Here is an 18,294-nt window from a genome sequence, read left to right on the forward strand (position 1 = left end):
GGTGTTAAAGGCTCTTTTGTCAGTTTCTTTCCTCCTATCCCTGATTTCCTTTTTCTAGACTTCAGTTAGGGTTTCAGGCATAGGCTTTTTAGCCTCTAAGGCTTTTTCTAGTCCAAGATTTCCCAAAAGAGCTCCCATCTTCATCTTCCATAGGCCAAAATCATTTTGGCTATCAAATTTCTTAACATCATACCGTGCGACAGAGGCTATACAAGTCATTCCTGCGGATATGTGATGAAATTCTAAGTTCTTGATTGTTCTTGATGATAAGCCCGGCTCTGATACCAATTTGTTATAAATTGGGAGCACTGGTAGCCTTTAAACATACCCAAGAAACCAATCAAACACCGCCCAACACACTCTCAATCACTCAACTCACCGGCCAACAAACCACAACACAAACAGATAATAAAGAACAAAAATTTGAAGACAAAAAATTGAACAAGAAAGAAAAACGCAAACCACATGAGACAACAGATTTATCCTGGTTCAAGCCAATTGAATTGGCTCTACATCCAATCTCTAAAACCTCCCGAGAGCAACCTCCTTTGATTATCAGAATGACCAGTACAACCCTCATGATTACAAGCCTTCACGATTACAAAGACTATTCTAACACAAACAACCTTTTCTCTCTTGACTTTCTTGTGAGAATGGATGTCCCGCCTATACCAGACCTCTATCCTATTTATAAAAGAATAGGGCGTTAATATCTAGGACTGTTATAACCGGTATAGACATTTTCGGTTTTGCCCTCCAACTTAAATCTATTTACAAAGCTGAAAACCGCCTATCTATACCCCCTAAAACCGATGCATCCTTACTGCAAATATTCTGAATTTCTCGAGACAACCTTCTAACGTGAGTAACCAAGGAAAATGCACTAGATAGCCGTGGCTAAAAGTTTGGGACAACCAGGGGTCATGTCATGAATAAAACAATTGCACCCAAAAACACGAAATGGAATGAGATAAAGACTCTGTGCAAGGAAAAGGATGGAGTGAGAGACCTCATGCTACAAGGCAGAGGAAGGCATCCGGTTAATGAGATAACATGCAGTGAGAACATCAGGCCAAAAATAGGAAGGAGCATGACTATGTAATAAAAGAGTGAACAGTTTCAATCAAATGGCCATTTTTGCGCTCAGCAACTCCATTCTGCTGAGGTGTATAAGCACGGGATGATTGATGTAAAATACCCTTGGAAGCCATGAAAGTAGTAAAAGGAGCTAAGAAATATTCTCTAGCATTGTCATTGCCAAAGGCACAAATAGAAACATTAAATTGAGTTTGAATTTAAGCACATAAGTTCTTAAAGATAGTAAATAACTCTAAACGATTTTTCAGTAAGAACACCCAAATATAGCAATAGTAATCGTCGATAAAATTGACAAAGTACCGAAAACCTAAAATAGAGGGAACATGACAAGGACCCCAAACATCACTTTGCCACTAAATCAATCAAGCTGATATATAGAACAGGCATCCCCAGTCAACAAGGCTCCTTTTGCATGGGTTAGGGAGAGTCGTATTTGTATGCAACCTTACCCTTGTTCTATGAAGAGGCTATTTCCACAACTCAACCCATGATCTTCCAATCACAAAGGAAAAACCTTTCAATTGCTACAGAGGCATGCCCTCATACACAAATCATCTAGGGTTATTTAAATCACAAGGATTACGAGGTTCATGGCAAATAACAACAGGTATACAGACAATAACACAACTAACACCACCGCATACAATAGAGGGCCCAACTCCATGTTGGAAATGTGGTAGGCACCAGCACTTAGATAAAAGAAATTATTAAAAGTTATTGGCAATAATTCCAACAGCATATAGGAATGTTGCTTTGCCCTCTTCAAATTGCTCCACTCTCAAATATAAAGCAAAAAACCCTAAGTGTCCATCCTTCTTACCAAGAAGGTTAAAAAAACAAAGAGTTCAACATTACATGTATCACCACCAAAATTCAAGCATCCGATGAACACTTTCCCATCCTTGCAAAAGCATTGACTATAAAGATGAAAATATTAACCAGAATAAAACTAGACAAACATAATAAATTCAGAATATATGTTAGTCGGATCTTATCATGTAACTGATACTGCAATACTTAGGCCATTAATCAAACTTATGCAGTTGCAAGAAGCCTTTAACTTTGTATATAACCAAAGGTATGCATATACAATGTCTCCACAAATATAATATATATAAAGCATACATCTATTACTGAAGTATCTTGTTCCATCTGTGTTCTAATTTCAAAATTTGCAACAACAATATTAGTATTGTAGAATATCCATTTCAACTTTGTCCACATAATCCATGAACATTTCAGTAAACACAACCTAACATCAAAACTGGGAAGCAGTGTAATCCTCTCATTGACAGTAATTTAAGATAGCTATCAAAAAAACAATCATTCATTTCAACAAGCATTTGGTCACCTACTTTGAATACACTAACAAGAGAGTTCTCATTTCCTTTGTCTAAGTTACAACATTCACACAAAAACAATTTTTTTTCTTTATAGTTTTGATAGGTGGTATAAAAACAGAAGAATGTCCAAGTTGTTTGTAACAGATGTCCAAGATTTCCGACAATCATCACAGAACAATATATGGCTATGCATAATCCTATGATGCACAGGCGATCTAACACAGAAATATTTAAAAGCATCTTGCCCAATAAATTAGATAAGATTATTAACATTGATGCAACATTGTGACAATTCACAACCAAGTGTTAGTTCAGTTCGTAAAAAGTCACATTCACTCAATGCCAAGGTTCAAGCCTCCATAGCCACTTGGCGAGGTTAAACCTAACTTCAGAGAACTCGGCATCAACATAAGTGCAGTGGGTAGATGGCTGTGTACTGCTAAGTGGCAGTGCCGCCCCCCCCCCCCCCCCCCCCCCCGGCGGGACAACAAAAAAATGACAGTTCAATTCTATACGGCAAAAAAATAAAGGGCAACACTGCAGACCAGAGATATGATTAGGAACTGATTACACATAACTACATAATGCAAATAACAATACAAATGATGGACGATGGAAACAAAAACAAGAAGCTTAACTACTGTATAAAGAAAACTAAAACTAAACCCATTGTGAACCTCTAGTCTTATGATCTTTCCATGTATAGTAGCAAAAAATATAGAAGATAAAACAAGAAGCATAAGCTCAGCTGCACCACCAATGATAGAAGATGGTGAGCTTCTATCTTAAAGCTACCATTGCATCCCTAATAGCTTGAACTTTAGATTCCATTTTCCCAGAAGTCAGTCAAAGCAACCATCAAAATGATACAAGGATGAAGCAGACACTGCAACATTGCCACTAAATTACTAGCAGGGCAGGAAAAAAAAAGCAAAAAAAAATCAAGGGTCCAAATCAGCAACAGACAAACATCATAGCCAGAAAAAAAAAAAAAAAAAAAAAAGCAAAAACGCCAAGGTTCTGAATCAGCAATAGACAAACCTTTGTCCTTTCCAACCTTCACCGGAGTAGGCATCAATCAAGTTTTGCTCATAGCTCATTCGGTGCAATAAGTATCTCAGGTGTGTTCTAATTCTTGAGAATTCATTAACTGAAATCTTCTTCATCTGTCTCTTTTTGCTGTTCTTCCTCTGCTTTTCTCCATCAGCACCATCAGCATGCTCTGTCAAATTATCACTTGGTTCAAGAGCTTTAGTTTTCTCACGTAACCTTGAACGTAAGACTCTGGTAGTGTCTACAGAAGATTTATGTGCACTTTTTCCTTCTGTTAATTTTGCAGAAGATCTTCTATACTTGCCACCTGGATTTCTAGGATTTCTTGCTGCATCTTCTGGCTGCAGTTCTAATTGACCTGATAATGGTTCATGACTAGCACTTGCATCAACACTCTCGGACTTGTTATCTGGCAATGATTCCAATTGATTGTCAACATTCTTGGACTCATTATCAGGTAACGGTTCCAACTGCTCATCAACATTCTTGGACTCATTATCTGGTAACAGTTCCAATTGTTTGTGAACACTCTTGGACTCATGTTCTGGCACCTGCCCCATATGTTTATCAACATTCTTGGACTCATCACCTTGAAATTGTTCCATTTGTTCATCAACATTCTTGGACTCATCACCTGGTAAAGGTTCCAATTGTTCGCCAAACTCATTATCTGGTAATGGTTCCAATTGTTTGTCAACATTTTTGGACTCACCATTATCTGGTAACGATGCCAATTGCTTGTCAACACTCTTTGACTCATTATCTGGTAACAGTTCCAATTGTTCATCAGCATTCTTGGACTCGTTATGTGCTAAGGGTTCCAATTGTTCGTCAACATTCTTGGACTCATCATTACCTGGTAATGGTTCCAATTGTTCATCAACCTTCTTGGACTCGCTATCTGGTAAGAGTCCCAATTGCTCCTCAACATTATTGGACTCATTATCTGGTAATTGTTCCAACTGTTCATCAACATTCTTGGGCTCATTATCTGGTAATGCTTCCAATTGTTCACAAGCAATACTTGCTGTCTCATCTTCAGGCAGTGATGCCACTTCTTCCAGACCAGACTTCCTATCATCTTCCGGATGTGGTGTCAATTGCTCCCCCATAGAATTTCTGTTCACATCTGCCAAAGGTGGACTATGTTGTTCAAGGACAAAATGGCTGGGTTCTACTATCTCAGCTTCAGCTGGTCCACCATGAATATTTGCAATGCCATGTATGTTTTTTCCTACAATTGTATCACTAAGGTTTTCATAACCAAGCTCATCATTCAGTTCTTCCATAACTTGTCTAGCACTAATTTCTTTTCCATCTGCAGCTTCTGATAGTAAACTTAACTGATCAGGATTAGAGCACGGGACAACAACTTCTAGTTGTCCAAATTGTTCACAATTTGAATTTTTGGTCGAGTCTTCTTGAAGTGGGATAATTTGTTCAATACCAGTGCAATCACAATTAGCAGTCCTGGGTCCTGCTAAGTCCTTGTTTATGTTTTCAGTGCCGATTCCCACTTTTTCTTCAGTTGGCTGACTAGATAGATTTTTGGAATCAAACAAAAGTTCTTGTATGGATGCTGTTTTCCTGGGATTTGATCCTTGTCCAGTTTCACTTTTTTCTTGGGCTGAAGGTACATCCATATTTGTGAGAAAGCTTATAATGCCAAATTTCACCAGTCTCTATCATTCAGGATGCCACAATAAAACAAAGGTACAATTCAATATCAAATTCTGGGAAATGTTCACCCAGAAATCAACCAGCCAAACTCCAAAGACAGACTAGATCTGACAAAGTTGAGAGGCAATCTATAGATCAGCACTCAACATCAGAATCTGTAAAGTCAACCAGCATTGCACATTGTCACACACACACCAGTGGTAGTTGCATTTCAGAAAGTAGCGACCATATAAATTACAATCTGGTTGAGTTTCTCATTTAATGAGTTCAAAAGCTAATATTAGTGCTCATCAGTTTACTTATCCTCCTTTGTGTCTTATTGGTGCAACAGGAATTTTAGAAAGTTCATGTTTTACAAGCACATACCATCAGAATCGCCAATCAATCATGTTTCTCGCACATAGAAAGTTTATGGTGGTGACCTTTAAGTATCATCCTTAACTAAGGTTAGATTTATCTCACCCCCCACCCCCCCCAAAAAAAAAAACAGGAAACTTCCCATTCATCAAAATTCTTAGTTTCGTATTCTTCCAAGAAACTTTCACCAGCTTAAGATATAAGGAAAGGATAGCTTCTTAGGCACTTGGAAGAGCAGCCAAACCAGCCACGTGCTCCTTTTAGACACCATCATAGAGTAGTCAACAATGTTAAGGAATCCGGTTGTGAAATAGTAGTTTTAGGGCCAGGAAAATGCCTAAAACAGATTCTGGTTCGGGTGCTTGAAGAGTCCAAGTCAAGAAAATTAAAAAGGAAAACCAGTCAAAGGCAAAAGTTTGTTGGAATTGAGCCAATTTCCCACAATCATATAGCTAGATTAGAATTTGATTGTGCAATTGGATCAGAACCAAGATCTTCACAACCTAATAAAATTTGAAACATGTATACCATTATTGAAGAGGCATTAGATAATGTCATACAGGTATAACTCATTGCAGCAAGATGTTGACTTATAAGAAAATGTAGACATCTGATGTCTGACTAAAAACTCTATATAAGTTGACCAACACGACAACTGATGGGCTATAAAGGCACATATCCAACAAATTCTCAGAACTACCAATATAGCCCTAACCTATACAGTAAAAAAAAAAAAAGTTAAAAGCCCATTTAAATTGTCAAAAACATAAGAGTGAATTATGCTAAAAAAGTTGATTTGTCATCAATACCATATTGACCCAGCGTATTGACCCAGCTAGTGATCATGTCAATTACCAACATATTGTCACTTTAAATTTATATTTTCTTGCTCTTTTATGGGCTATGTCTTTTTTTTCCATAGTTCCAAAAAAAAAAGAGAGAACATAAACTTCAAAGGTTTGAAATGTTTAAATATGGAAGTCCATTATCTTTGCAATTATAGCCAAGGCTTTGTGCAAAAGCTTCAACATGCTTTTCTCTTTTTGTTTAAAACGGTAACTACAATGGTTGATTCATTCTCTTGCTTGTGCCACCATATCTGATGGGAATTGGCATAGATGACACAGCCTTTAATTAGCTCAAAACTTGGGATTAAAAAATTTTGCAAAATTCTTCCCATTTATTCTAATATATTTTGGTGTTGCCATGGAAACTTATGCCTAAGATATTATTATTCGTCAGATATATCTTTTGGCTTTGCAATGCTATCTTCATCCTTGATTTTGATATTCCTGCCATGTTGGTATCGATGTTTGTGGACTCCAAATCTGAGCTGATTCTTTGACCAAACATCATATTAGCATGACATGGTTAGCATGAGCTCCTAATATCATTCAGGATGATGGAATTGTTGAATTAAATGATGATCTGCACACCACCAGAGGATTACTTGCTGTCTTCTGTCTCTGTAGGATTTTAAAAAATCTAGCAAGCTTTAAAGGCATAATTTTTCCAGAGAAGCAGCTGCTTGTTTCCATTTCTTAGTCTCAAGAAAAAAAAAAAAAATTTAAACTCCAATTGCATCTAACTTTGATAAACAATTTTTATTAACAGTCCGATAAGACCTTCTGAATCATTTGATAGATGAAGAATAATGACCTTTTTATCCTTTCTTCTTTTCTTTACCTCTTTTCATTTCTAACCAAGCAAGGCAAGAGCAAGCCGCATCATGGGTGTGTCTCCCTTTCTTCTCCAACAACAGAAGTAATAAGTATACCATTAATAACTTTTAATTTTTTCTTTTACCAAAATAGGATAATTTCCTAATAATAAATAAAATCACACATAATTCATACAACAATATAATGCTCAATTAATTAGTATAAAATTTCCTAGAAAGGTACAAATATCAAAATATTTACTTACAGAAAAAATATATATATAAAATATTTACTTACAGAAAATATATATATATATAAAATATTCAAAGTTAAATTGTCAGAAAAATTAAAATATTAATTTTGTTTTGACATGAAATATATATATTTGCTAATGACATGAAATATTTTTTAATACAAATTTTGACTTCTTATTTATATTAAAATAAAATTAAATATAATATAAAAATGTTCTAAATCAAAATATAAAGAAAATTTTGATACACTTTTTTTAGACCAAAATTAAAATCTAAATATTTTGACAAATAATTACATTTTTACTTCAAAATAATTTTCCAACCTTTTGTTGAGGTAATCAATTCTGATACTATTTGTTTAGAAAATCAAACACAGATACTAAATTCTATCACACTCCCACAAGATAAAAAACAAAAAAAGAAACACAAATTTAATATGATTTGCCAATGTGCCTACATCCACAAGTGAATTGAGGAGCAAAAATTCATTATGCAAATAATGGGTTTACAAAAGAGATCAATTACGTGGAGATTACGAGTGATTGATTAATTAGCCCTGTTAGTTTGCTAAATTAATATGTTTCCTATTTGCTAAGTTTCCTTACACGGTAAATTCTGTAAAGTTAATGTGTTTCCTAATTTTTTAGCAGAGAATAAATCTCTCTCTGTTTAGATGTGGGTTTCCTCATTAGCATAGATGTATCTTCCCATTTTAGGTTTCCTAATTAGCTGTAGGTTTCTTAAGTCAAGGTTGTACTCTGTATATTTATACCTATCAAAATGATGAAGAAATTGCTTCTTCCCAAATATTTCTGCACGGCATTAGACCCATCCCTAAACTAAACCAGACACGCTCGTAAACCATAGCATGGCCAAGAAAACCAACCTATCTTTGGAGATCATCCCTGGTACATCCACCAACATGGGAGCTGCATATAACAACATCTTTACCATCACCGGCCACAAGTTGAACGGGCAAAACTATCTACAATGGGCCCAATCCGTGATGATGTTCATCCTTCACAACCTTCCACTAAACAACCAGCAACAACCACTGAACTTTAGGTCTACTCCAGGAGGAAACCTATTCAAGAAGAGATTAAGCAACAAACATCTCTCGGGATTGATCAAGAACCTGACTCGAATCTAGGGGTAAGAGAAGGTAGTTCCAATGATAAGTCTATGGATGATGATCTATATTGGCCTATTGCATTGAGAAAGGAGGATAGATCACACACATCCAATTCAGAACTACATCTCATACAATATAACAACACCCCCAACTAACATAACAGCAAGGCAGTACTGTTAACTAACTCCCTAATTGTTGAAGGAATTAAAGCTCGCTGAAGTCTTGAGTTACTGATTAGTTTGTTGTCTTCATTTAATAATAGCTGCTACTTGTACTTGTTAGTTTTGCTATGTTTATACAGTTGCTAGAAAGATGTTCCAGCCGTATAGATAGGTGATTCTCCTATTGTTAATAGTATTGATCGAGGCATTTATTTTCAGACAGTCTCCTGATTCGTTCTCTTTCTCTCTCTGTCTGATTTTCATCTTCATCCTATTCTATTCAAATTACATGGTATCAGAGCCACGACAAACGTCTATGGCTGCTGCTCGCAATTCTAGTGCCTCATCCCTACCTCGATCAAATTGTTCCTCCGATTCGGAAATTGATTTTCCATCTGTTGCAAAATCTTTAAGTTTCGTTCCTATTAAACTCAACACTGATAACTACTTGTTCTGGAAAGCACAAGTTCTAGCTATCATTCGAGCCTTCGATCTTCTTTTGTTCATAAATGAATCTTAGACTCCTTCAAAGTATATTCCGAATCAAAATTATGATGCGGAAGGTTCAAATCTGATATTTTTGAATCATGCATACATGACATGGATTCGTTCTGACCAACTACTACTTGGCTGGTTATTCTCGACAATGGATAAGGAAGTTCTCACTCAGGTTATACATTGTGAAACTTCAAAAGAGGTATGGTCTTTACTAAAAACTTTGTACTCACAGCAGACTGTTGCAAAGTTGTTTCAATTAAAACAGCAATTGAGGTCAGTTAAGAAAAAATCTTTGTTGGTTAATGACTATATTCTACGTATTAAGACCATTGCACATGCATTAGCTGTGATTGGTCAACCCCTAGGTGACAAGGATTTACTGTTGTCTATTTTGAACGGTCTAGATCATGAATATGACACAGTAGTAAGCTTGATCACTTATCAGATAGACGAGATCAATCTAGAAAAGGTGCAATATCTTCTTCTTATGCATGAACAACGCTTAGCCACTAAAAAATCAGTTGATTCCTCGTTTGTGAGTTTTGATTCTGCTATCAATGCCAATATTGCAACCTATGGGTTCTAGATCTGGTAGTGATTCAATTAATAACAACAGAGGAACTAGAGAAGGAAATATGTCTCGTGGAGGAGGCTATGTGAATAGAGGTGGTCAAGGTAGAGGCCGATCAGGTGGCAGGAGAATCTATTGTCAGTTATGTGGCAAACCTGGTCACTCTGTGGACAAATGTTACCATTGCTTTGACAGAAATTTTCGGCAAGGTTCTAGTCAAATTCAAGGTTATGGTCAGTTTGGCTGAGGAGGTGGTTTTCAGGTTCCAACAGAATCACATGCATATTTAGCCAATCCTAGTGAGTCTAATGAAGTGTTTATGGCTGATCTAGGTTCTACCTCTCCTTATGATTATCTGTCTCAATCAACGGATACCTATTCTCAATTTTCCTCTCATGCTGATTCTCCTTGGTTCGTTGATTCTGGTGCGTTAAATCATATTACCACTAGTCTCAACAACTTATCTCTATCATCTCCTTATCAAGGCACTGATAAGGTCACTGTCGGTGATGGTAAGGCCTTACATATTTCTCATATTTGTGTTGGTCATTTACATACACAGTCTTGTCCTAAATCTGTTCTTTGGTTGCCTAATGTTTTACATGTTCCTCGTATGAAGAAAAGTCTTCTCGGTGTTTCACAACTTACAAGAGATAACAATGTAGTTGTTAAATTTAACTCTACTTCTTGTTTGATTAAGGCCGAACTGGTGTTACTCCGAGGAACCCTTAGAGATGGTCTGTATCAATTGGTGTCAGCTTTTGATTCTGCGACCAACAATTCTTTTGAGACCTCAGCACTTGTTGCTGAGCGTTGTTTCCAAACCTCAGACATTGTTCCCTTTGCTTTCAATAAATGTCAACAGAATCTGATGACTCCATATCTGTTTTTAACTGTAAATTTGGCTCAAGCAGATTGCATAGGATAGCAGTGGCATGCCAAATTAGGGCACCCTACTTATCATGTACTAAAACATGTGTTGAATAAAATTCAAGTTTCTTGTCCAAAGTCTGCTTTTTCCTTTTGTGATTCCTGTAAGATTGGAAAATTCCATCAACTGTAATTTTCCAGTTGTCCAATTACAACTAAAAACCCTCTTGAATTGGTTTATTCAGATGTTTGGGGTCCAACACCTGTTACTTCTGTTGAGGGTTATTGCAACTATATTGTCTTTGTTGATGCTTACACACGCTACTCATGGTTTTATCCTTTAAAACTGAAATCTAATGCCCTCTAAACCTTTGTAACCTTTCACAAGCTGGTTGAATTACAGTATAACTCAAAGTTGAAAGCCTTACAAACTGATAATGGGGGTGAGTTTAAGGCCCTTTTACCCTATCTTCATACTTGTGGCATTGAGCCTCGTTTTTACCCTATCTTCATACTTGTGGCATTGAGCCTCGTTTTTCATGTCTTTATACACACCCACAAAATGGTGTAGCTGAGAGAAAACAGCAGCATATTATTGAAATGGGATTAACCTTGCTAGCTCATGCTCGAATGCCATTATCCTTTTGGGTTGCAGCTTTCCACACAACTATTTATCTCATTAATATTCTACCTTCATCTGTTCTAAATTTCTCAAGCCCATTTGAGCTGCTCTACCATAAACAACCTAACTATTTTGCTCTTCAACCTTTTGGATGCACTTGTTTTCCCTATCTTAGACCTTATAACCGACATAAGTTTGATTTTCATTCTGCTAAGTCTGTTTTATTGGGTATAGCCATGATCAAGCTGGGTATAAATACTTACATCCTTCGGGAAGAGTGTATGTTTCAAGACATGTTCAATTTAACCCCAATGAATATCCCTATCCTAATTTGTTTCAATCCTCTGGTCATCCAATCTCTGTGGCTAACTCTCCTAAACCCTCTTCAACTAAAGTTTTTCATTATCTTCCCTCCGTTTCTTCAAGTGTTCCTCGAGTACCACAGTCTGTTTCTTCCTTATCACACACTAGTAGTGATAGCTCAGTCAACACTTCTCCAATGCCTTTGGAGAATCCAACAGTGTCTCATCATTCTTCTTCATCTTCTCCACCTTCTCCATTATCTTGTGTACCTAAGTATAAATTGCCACCCGCACCATCAATTCATCCTATGCTTACTCGATCACAAGTTAAACTGCCTTTGGCTACTTCCCCTTATGCATTGTCAACTACCCTAGAACCTAGTTCAATCCATGATGCTCTCTTAGATCCTCATTGGGTTGAGATTATGCAGGCGGAATTTTCTGCATTGCAATCTAATCATACTTGGGATTTGGTTCCCTTCTCCTCGTATATGAATCTTATTGGGTGTAAATAGGCGTTTCATGTCAAGTACAAATTTGATGGGGCTATTCTCAAACATAAGGCTCGTTTGGTGGCTAAGGGTTTCTTACAAACACCCAGTATAGATTATGGAGAGACTTTTAGCCCTATTGTCAAGGCTCCGACAACTCTTTTCGTTAGCTATAAAATTTGGCTGGGATATATAGCAAGTTGATATTAACAATGCCTTCTTGAAAGGAGATTTAACTGAAAATGTATATATGGCACAACCGGAAGGTTTTATTGATTCTTAGTTTCCATCTTATGTTTGCAAACTTAAATGGGCTAAAGTAAACTCCAAGAGCTTGGTACACCAAGCTACGCCAAGCTTTACAAAGTTGGGGTTTTATTCGATCGGTTTCAGATGCATCCTTGTTTATTAAACGAACTCCTAAGGCTGTGTTGTTTCTTTTGGTGTATGTGGACAATATTCTAATCACCGATTCTTAGGGGGGTGCACGATTCGGTTTGGTCGGTTTTTGACATTTTTAGTATGCCAAACCGCTTGTGCAGTTTTTCTGTCAAACCAGATCACGCACGGTCTGGTTTGGTGCGTAGAAACCGCACCAAACCACACCGCAAAATGTAGTGCGATTCAGTGCGATTTCTGCAGTTCACCCAAAACATCCAAAATATTAATCCACCTATTTTCATAGTGCAATTTCCACAATTTCATAAATTGTTTCATCAACCATTTAGCCTATGAACCAAAATAAATAAAAGATTGAATATAAACAATCTGTTTAAATAGATGGCAATCTGTTTAAACAGATTGTTTGTTTAAACAAATATGTTTGTATATAAACATTGCAATCTGTTTAAACAGATTGTTTGTTTAAACAATATGTTCGTATATAAACAGATTGTTTATATATAAACATCATGAATATATAAATTGTTTCATAATTTTGAAAATATATTGTTATTACAAACAGGTTATATGAAATATATGGATCTAAATGAGGATATGACAAAAGACAGAAATACATGGAAGTCTAGAATTCATGTAGCCGACCCCACATAGTGAGATAAAGGCTGGATATGTTGTTGTTGTTGTTGTTGTTACAAACAGGTTATATAAATAATTTATTCTTTCAAAATAATTTTTTTTTTTTTTTATTATTATTACATTATACTCTGGTGGTTCGGTTTAAACCAAACTGAGAAATCCTCAAACTTCAAACCGCACGGTTTAAGGATTTCTCAAATCGTGTCGAACCACCCCCCTCAAAAAACCGCACAGTGCGGTTCGGTTCGGTCGATTTCCACGGTTTACCAGTTTTTTTGAACGCCCCTACCGATTCTGATTCTTCAGCTCTTAAGACTAGTATACATGATCTGGACACATATTTTGCACTCAAAACCTTAGGTTCAATTAATTACTTCTTAGGGTTTGAAGCATTTCGGGACAAGACTGGAATTTATCTTACTCAATCTAAGTATGCAATTGATTTGTAGCATAAGGCTGATATGCAGGATTGCAAGCCGTGTGATACACCAGTAAACTTGGGGATTTCCTTTATTGATGAAGGTGATGATTTTTCAAACCCATCTCTATATAGAACCATCATAGTTTCACTTCAATACCCGGCCAGACATTTCATTTGTGGTGAATAAGCTAAATCAATTTCTTTCTACTCCTAAAATACAACATTAGACAGCCTGCAAACGATTACTTTGGTATTTGAAAGGCACTATTGGCTTGGGGCTGTTGTTTACACCTAATATATATAATTTAGCCTTGACAATTTACACCGATGCAAACCATGCTAGCTGTAAGGTAACAAAGAAGTCTACAAGTGGTATTTGTGTGTTTCTTGGTTCCAACTTGTTGGTATGGAGCTCAAGGAAGCAATATGTTGTTGCTCACTCAGTAGGTGAAGTTGAGTATTGAGCTATGGCACAAGGTGTAACAAAAATTATGTGGTTAAGATCACTCTTCACTGAGTTGGGGTATTCCTTGTCACATATTCCAATCTTGTGGCGTGATAATCTAGCAACCAAGAGCATAGCAGAAAATCCAGTATTTCACTCTCGTACACAGCATATCGAGATAGATGTTCATTTTGTTCGAGAAAAGGTGGAAAATAGAGATATTGAGATTAGCTATGTTCCTACTATGCATCAAATAGCAGACATCTTCACAAAAGGGTTGCCGAGAGATAGATTTTCTTTTCTATGCAATAAACTTGGACTTCAGTGGTCTCATGTTCATGCTTCTATACCAGCAGAATCAAGTTCAAAAGAGGCTAAGCAGTTGAGTTCTACACCTATCAGGAAGTCTACATTGAGGGGAAATGTTGAAGGAATTAAAGCTCGCTGAAGTCTTGAGTTATTGATTAGTTTGTTGTCTTCATTTAATAATAGCTGCTACTTGTACATGTTAGTTTTGCTATGTTTATACAATTATTAGAAAGATGTTCCAGCTGTATAAATAAGTGATTCTCCTATTGTTAATAGTATTGGTCGAGGCATTTATTTTCAAATAGTCTCCTGATTCGTTCTCTTTCTCTCTCTATCTGATTTTCATCTTCATCCTATTCTATTCAAATTACACTAATCTCCTAACCCCTAGCTAGATAACAACTAACGGCTACTATTATCGGCCCCTTTACTGATTTACCCTTAGGGTCGTGACAATCCCCACCCCTTTAAACAATTTTTATCCCCAAGAATTGACAGTTGTTGACCGTGTTCTTCATTCAATTCCAGCCTTTACAATTTGAATTCTTCTTCGTCTTTTCTTGTTCTTTTCTCCTACTTGCCTTGGCCACTTTTTCTTTCTCCTTCTTAGCTTTATCTGATGAATGAGAGAGGAAACAACATCTCGTTGTTCAGTAGGTATTTCAAGCTCTCTTGAAGTACCTCATTTCTTTTCCTCTTGCTAAAATCAACACCAACTCCTCTGCATCTTCAGCAGCTAAGAAAAATTCAACAATATCATCTTTAACTGCTTTTTCCTCCTCCTCTTTGGCTCTATTTTATAGATCCTCAAAAAATAGCGTTGTATTGTCATCAGTTATTAGAGGAGTACCCCTTTTTTCAAGAGAAACAGACTTAGTCTTCCGCATCCACAGTTGTTGTGATCATATCCCTTCTCAAATTTACAACATCTTTTACCTCCTCATCTTCCATAGAGATCTCCTTATTAGGATTATCGTTTACTTTTTGAATTTCTTGATCCATTGCAGAAAATTCATCAACTTCTTGTTGAAAACTGGGAATAGCCATAGAATTACCTTTATTCTGCTGGTTGCTCTTAAGAAAACTTTTAAGTGGCAGCCCATGATTTCTGCAAATGGCTTACAATGCCAATTCTTGCAGCCTCGCCTTCTCTGCTGCTTGTTCCACCATAATAAGACAAAATATATTCACTATAAGCCTTAGCGTATCATTAAGACCATTAGTGAATTTTGATACAAAATAAGACTCATTCAAGATTGGATGGGAATGAAGCGCCATGCTTTTAGTTTCTCAAACTTGACCAAATACTCCATAACTAAGTCCTTGTGTTTCAGCTTGTTGAACTCCTCGTTGTAACTCTCGTCTCCAACATGATTCTTCTTGGGAGACTTAATCAAATATTCATCAAACTTACTTGATAAACCTTTCAATTTGCTGTCAACATTATCCCAAGTATTTGCAATTCCTGTATCCATCTTCTCAATTCAAATCCTTGCCAATTCACCTCCAAACAGCACTCCGTCCTTGCTTCAAAATCGCGCCTTCAAGATTGTCGAAATCACCCAATCACTGTCCAATTTCTAGAATCACAAAAATTCCCTTGTTTGACTTTCGCCGAAATCCGCCTTTGATCACCACCGCAATCTTTTCAAGTCCAAGTTGAGAATCTCAATTGGAATAGCAGTAATTGAAAATCACCAATTGTCGGACTTTGCTTCAGAAATGGCCGAACTTCCCAGCCAAGACGCAACAGTCTTGAACTTCAATCAAGACAGATCCTTAATCCTTCACCTTCAACTTCCGACCCCAGCTTCGTCGGAATTTTCGTGGGTGTTATACGATCACCCAGCCTACTTCCACTTCGCCTTCAACTTCCAAGCAGTGCCTTCCTTCTCGCCTTGGTCACATGCAATGACACTTGATTTAGTTCAAATAGACACTCACTCTGCTATGACTTCAATTCCAAGCCATCATCTGTAGAATTAGCTTTGTTGGCAAGCTTCGCCTTCAATTCTGACCCAATCTCGTCAAAATTTATCTGGGTATTAAACGCAATGGACTCCCAAGAAGCACTGGAATTCAATTGCACCAAGAACCTCCCTACTACTTGACAATTGGCCCCAAGAATCGCCCCGTTGAACCCGTTGAAATCTAGGTCTGCTTTTGGATTTTGTCGTCATAATTGTCTCGAAATCACTTGTTGAAATTAATTGGATCCACAACCAAGAACAGTTGGCTCTGATACCACTTGTCACAAACCCTAGGGTTTGAATAGGAAATTGAAGAAGAAAGAATAGAATTGAAGGGGGAAAACATACCAGACAGAAGCAGAAATGGAGAAGGAAAGGGAGGTTTTAGATGTACAAAGGGAGGGGGGGGGGGGGGAACTTGTCAACAATCTGTGCAAGATTGGGATTGACTATCAACGTCAATCCCAAGTTTCCTATTCTATTGATTGATTCCTTTCTCTAGATTAGAAATGTATCTTATGAATATTATTGTATCTTTCCATCTTTTGATTTGTATCCTAAATTGTATAGTTTCCAAACTTAGATTTAAAAACTTCATTGTTTAGTTTTTAGGAACTTTCTAACTGAACAAGAAGATTTATTATTTAATAGCATGTATCCCATTGACTTGAATAAGATTAAAGAATTATTTTTCACCTTTTTTGGCATGGTATCAAAGCCTGGACAATAGTCACCGTTTCTTTGAAACTATTGTGGCTATCTTCCGCCTTTAATCTTATTTTATCAAACTTCAATCTTTCTGGACAATAGTCACCGTTTCCCTCTCTCAAAGCTTTCTCGAGAAATAACTGAAAATTATATGCCTAATGCCTAGCCCTCCTTCTCTATTTATAGAATATTTAGGGCGGCAATACTTAGCTTTTCAACAACTAGATATTACCAGTTTTACCCCTCCACTAATAACTAATATTACAAGTAGGGACCCACCTATTTATACCCTCTAATTTTGATGCATTCTTACTGCCTATATTCTGGATTTCTCAAGACAACATTCTAACACCATGCCTAATTCTTCTGGCCAAACTACTCATGGTTTGTGTTGTTTCCAACTAAAAATGCAGCCTTCTTATGCTGCCATTGAGGCTCCAATTGCCTCACTGCTTCCCATGGCTTCACAAGCAAGACATCCCACTAAAAATGCAACATTCTTCCTTTGCAATTAAGGCTCCGATGGCCTCATGCACGCACTGCCAGTCTTGCCAGAACTTTCACTGGAGGAACAAGCCACAAGCCAAGAAACTGGAGCTCTTTCCACCCTGCTTCGCCTCCCAAATTCAAGCATCTAACCCGAGGGCTTCTCTCTCGCTTAGAAATCAAGCAAGCTGCTTCATCCTCATCCCTTCTACCATCGTTGCCTCCTGGTTGTCTTGCTCAGAATCATCTTTCCAAAACGGGTCGAAGTATTCTTCCGATCAGGGTGGACAGCTCTCTATGGCACCCCAGTCGAAATTGACTTCCGATCAAAGCAGGCAACACAGACCACACACACAACCGCACATTGAAAGGAAACTTCACCGATATGGGTCGAAACTTCCAATCAAAATAGGCATCTATCAGCAACGTACAGGCAGCCAGAAAGATGGCTCTAATACCAATTGTCACATTCCAGGGGTATTTTTGGTTTTCTGTTTGTCACATGGCCAAGGGTAGCTAGGTAATTATGTTCCTATATTCTGTTAGGACATTTTCTCTTTTGTTTTTTTCCCTTTGTTGTCTTGTAGCTTAGGTGGTTACATTTTATCTTTTCCATTATTATCTTGTAGCTTAGGTGGTTGTAGATTAAGAGGCTATATATTAACCCTCAGTTGTAGGAAGAAGGCAGGAATGAATTGACGAATGTTCTCTATGTGAAGCTAGAGAGAGAAAAATATATTATGTATATTTTCGTATTAACTAATAGGTTCTACACCTATATATATACAAATGCATGGGTCATGACATAAGCGTAAGGCTAACCT

General features: G+C 37.0%; 1 protein-coding gene across 3 annotated transcripts in view; it reads right to left on the bottom strand.

The window, feature by feature from the left end:
* The window catches only part of LOC127803485 (homeobox protein HAT3.1), a 51,246-nt gene that overhangs the window by 27,019 nt on the left and 5,933 nt on the right, over positions 1–18,294 (bottom strand). The window contains exons 2-3 of one of the 3 annotated variants that reach the window (XM_052339751.1): positions 4,351–5,329; positions 3,483–4,128 (exon numbers count right to left, since the gene is read on the bottom strand). In XM_052339751.1, the coding sequence (XP_052195711.1) occupies positions 3,483–4,128; positions 4,351–5,137 (1,433 nt within the window). In that variant the 5' untranslated portion in view covers positions 5,138–5,329. Of the gene's footprint in view, positions 1–3,482; positions 5,330–18,294 lie in introns of all 3 variants that reach the window. The other 2 variants (XM_052339744.1, XM_052339735.1) reach the window with 2 other exon arrangements.

Source organism: Diospyros lotus, chromosome 1 (assembly GCF_014633365.1).
Source record: "Diospyros lotus cultivar Yz01 chromosome 1, ASM1463336v1, whole genome shotgun sequence".
Taxonomy (NCBI): Eukaryota; Viridiplantae; Streptophyta; class Magnoliopsida; order Ericales; family Ebenaceae; genus Diospyros; species Diospyros lotus.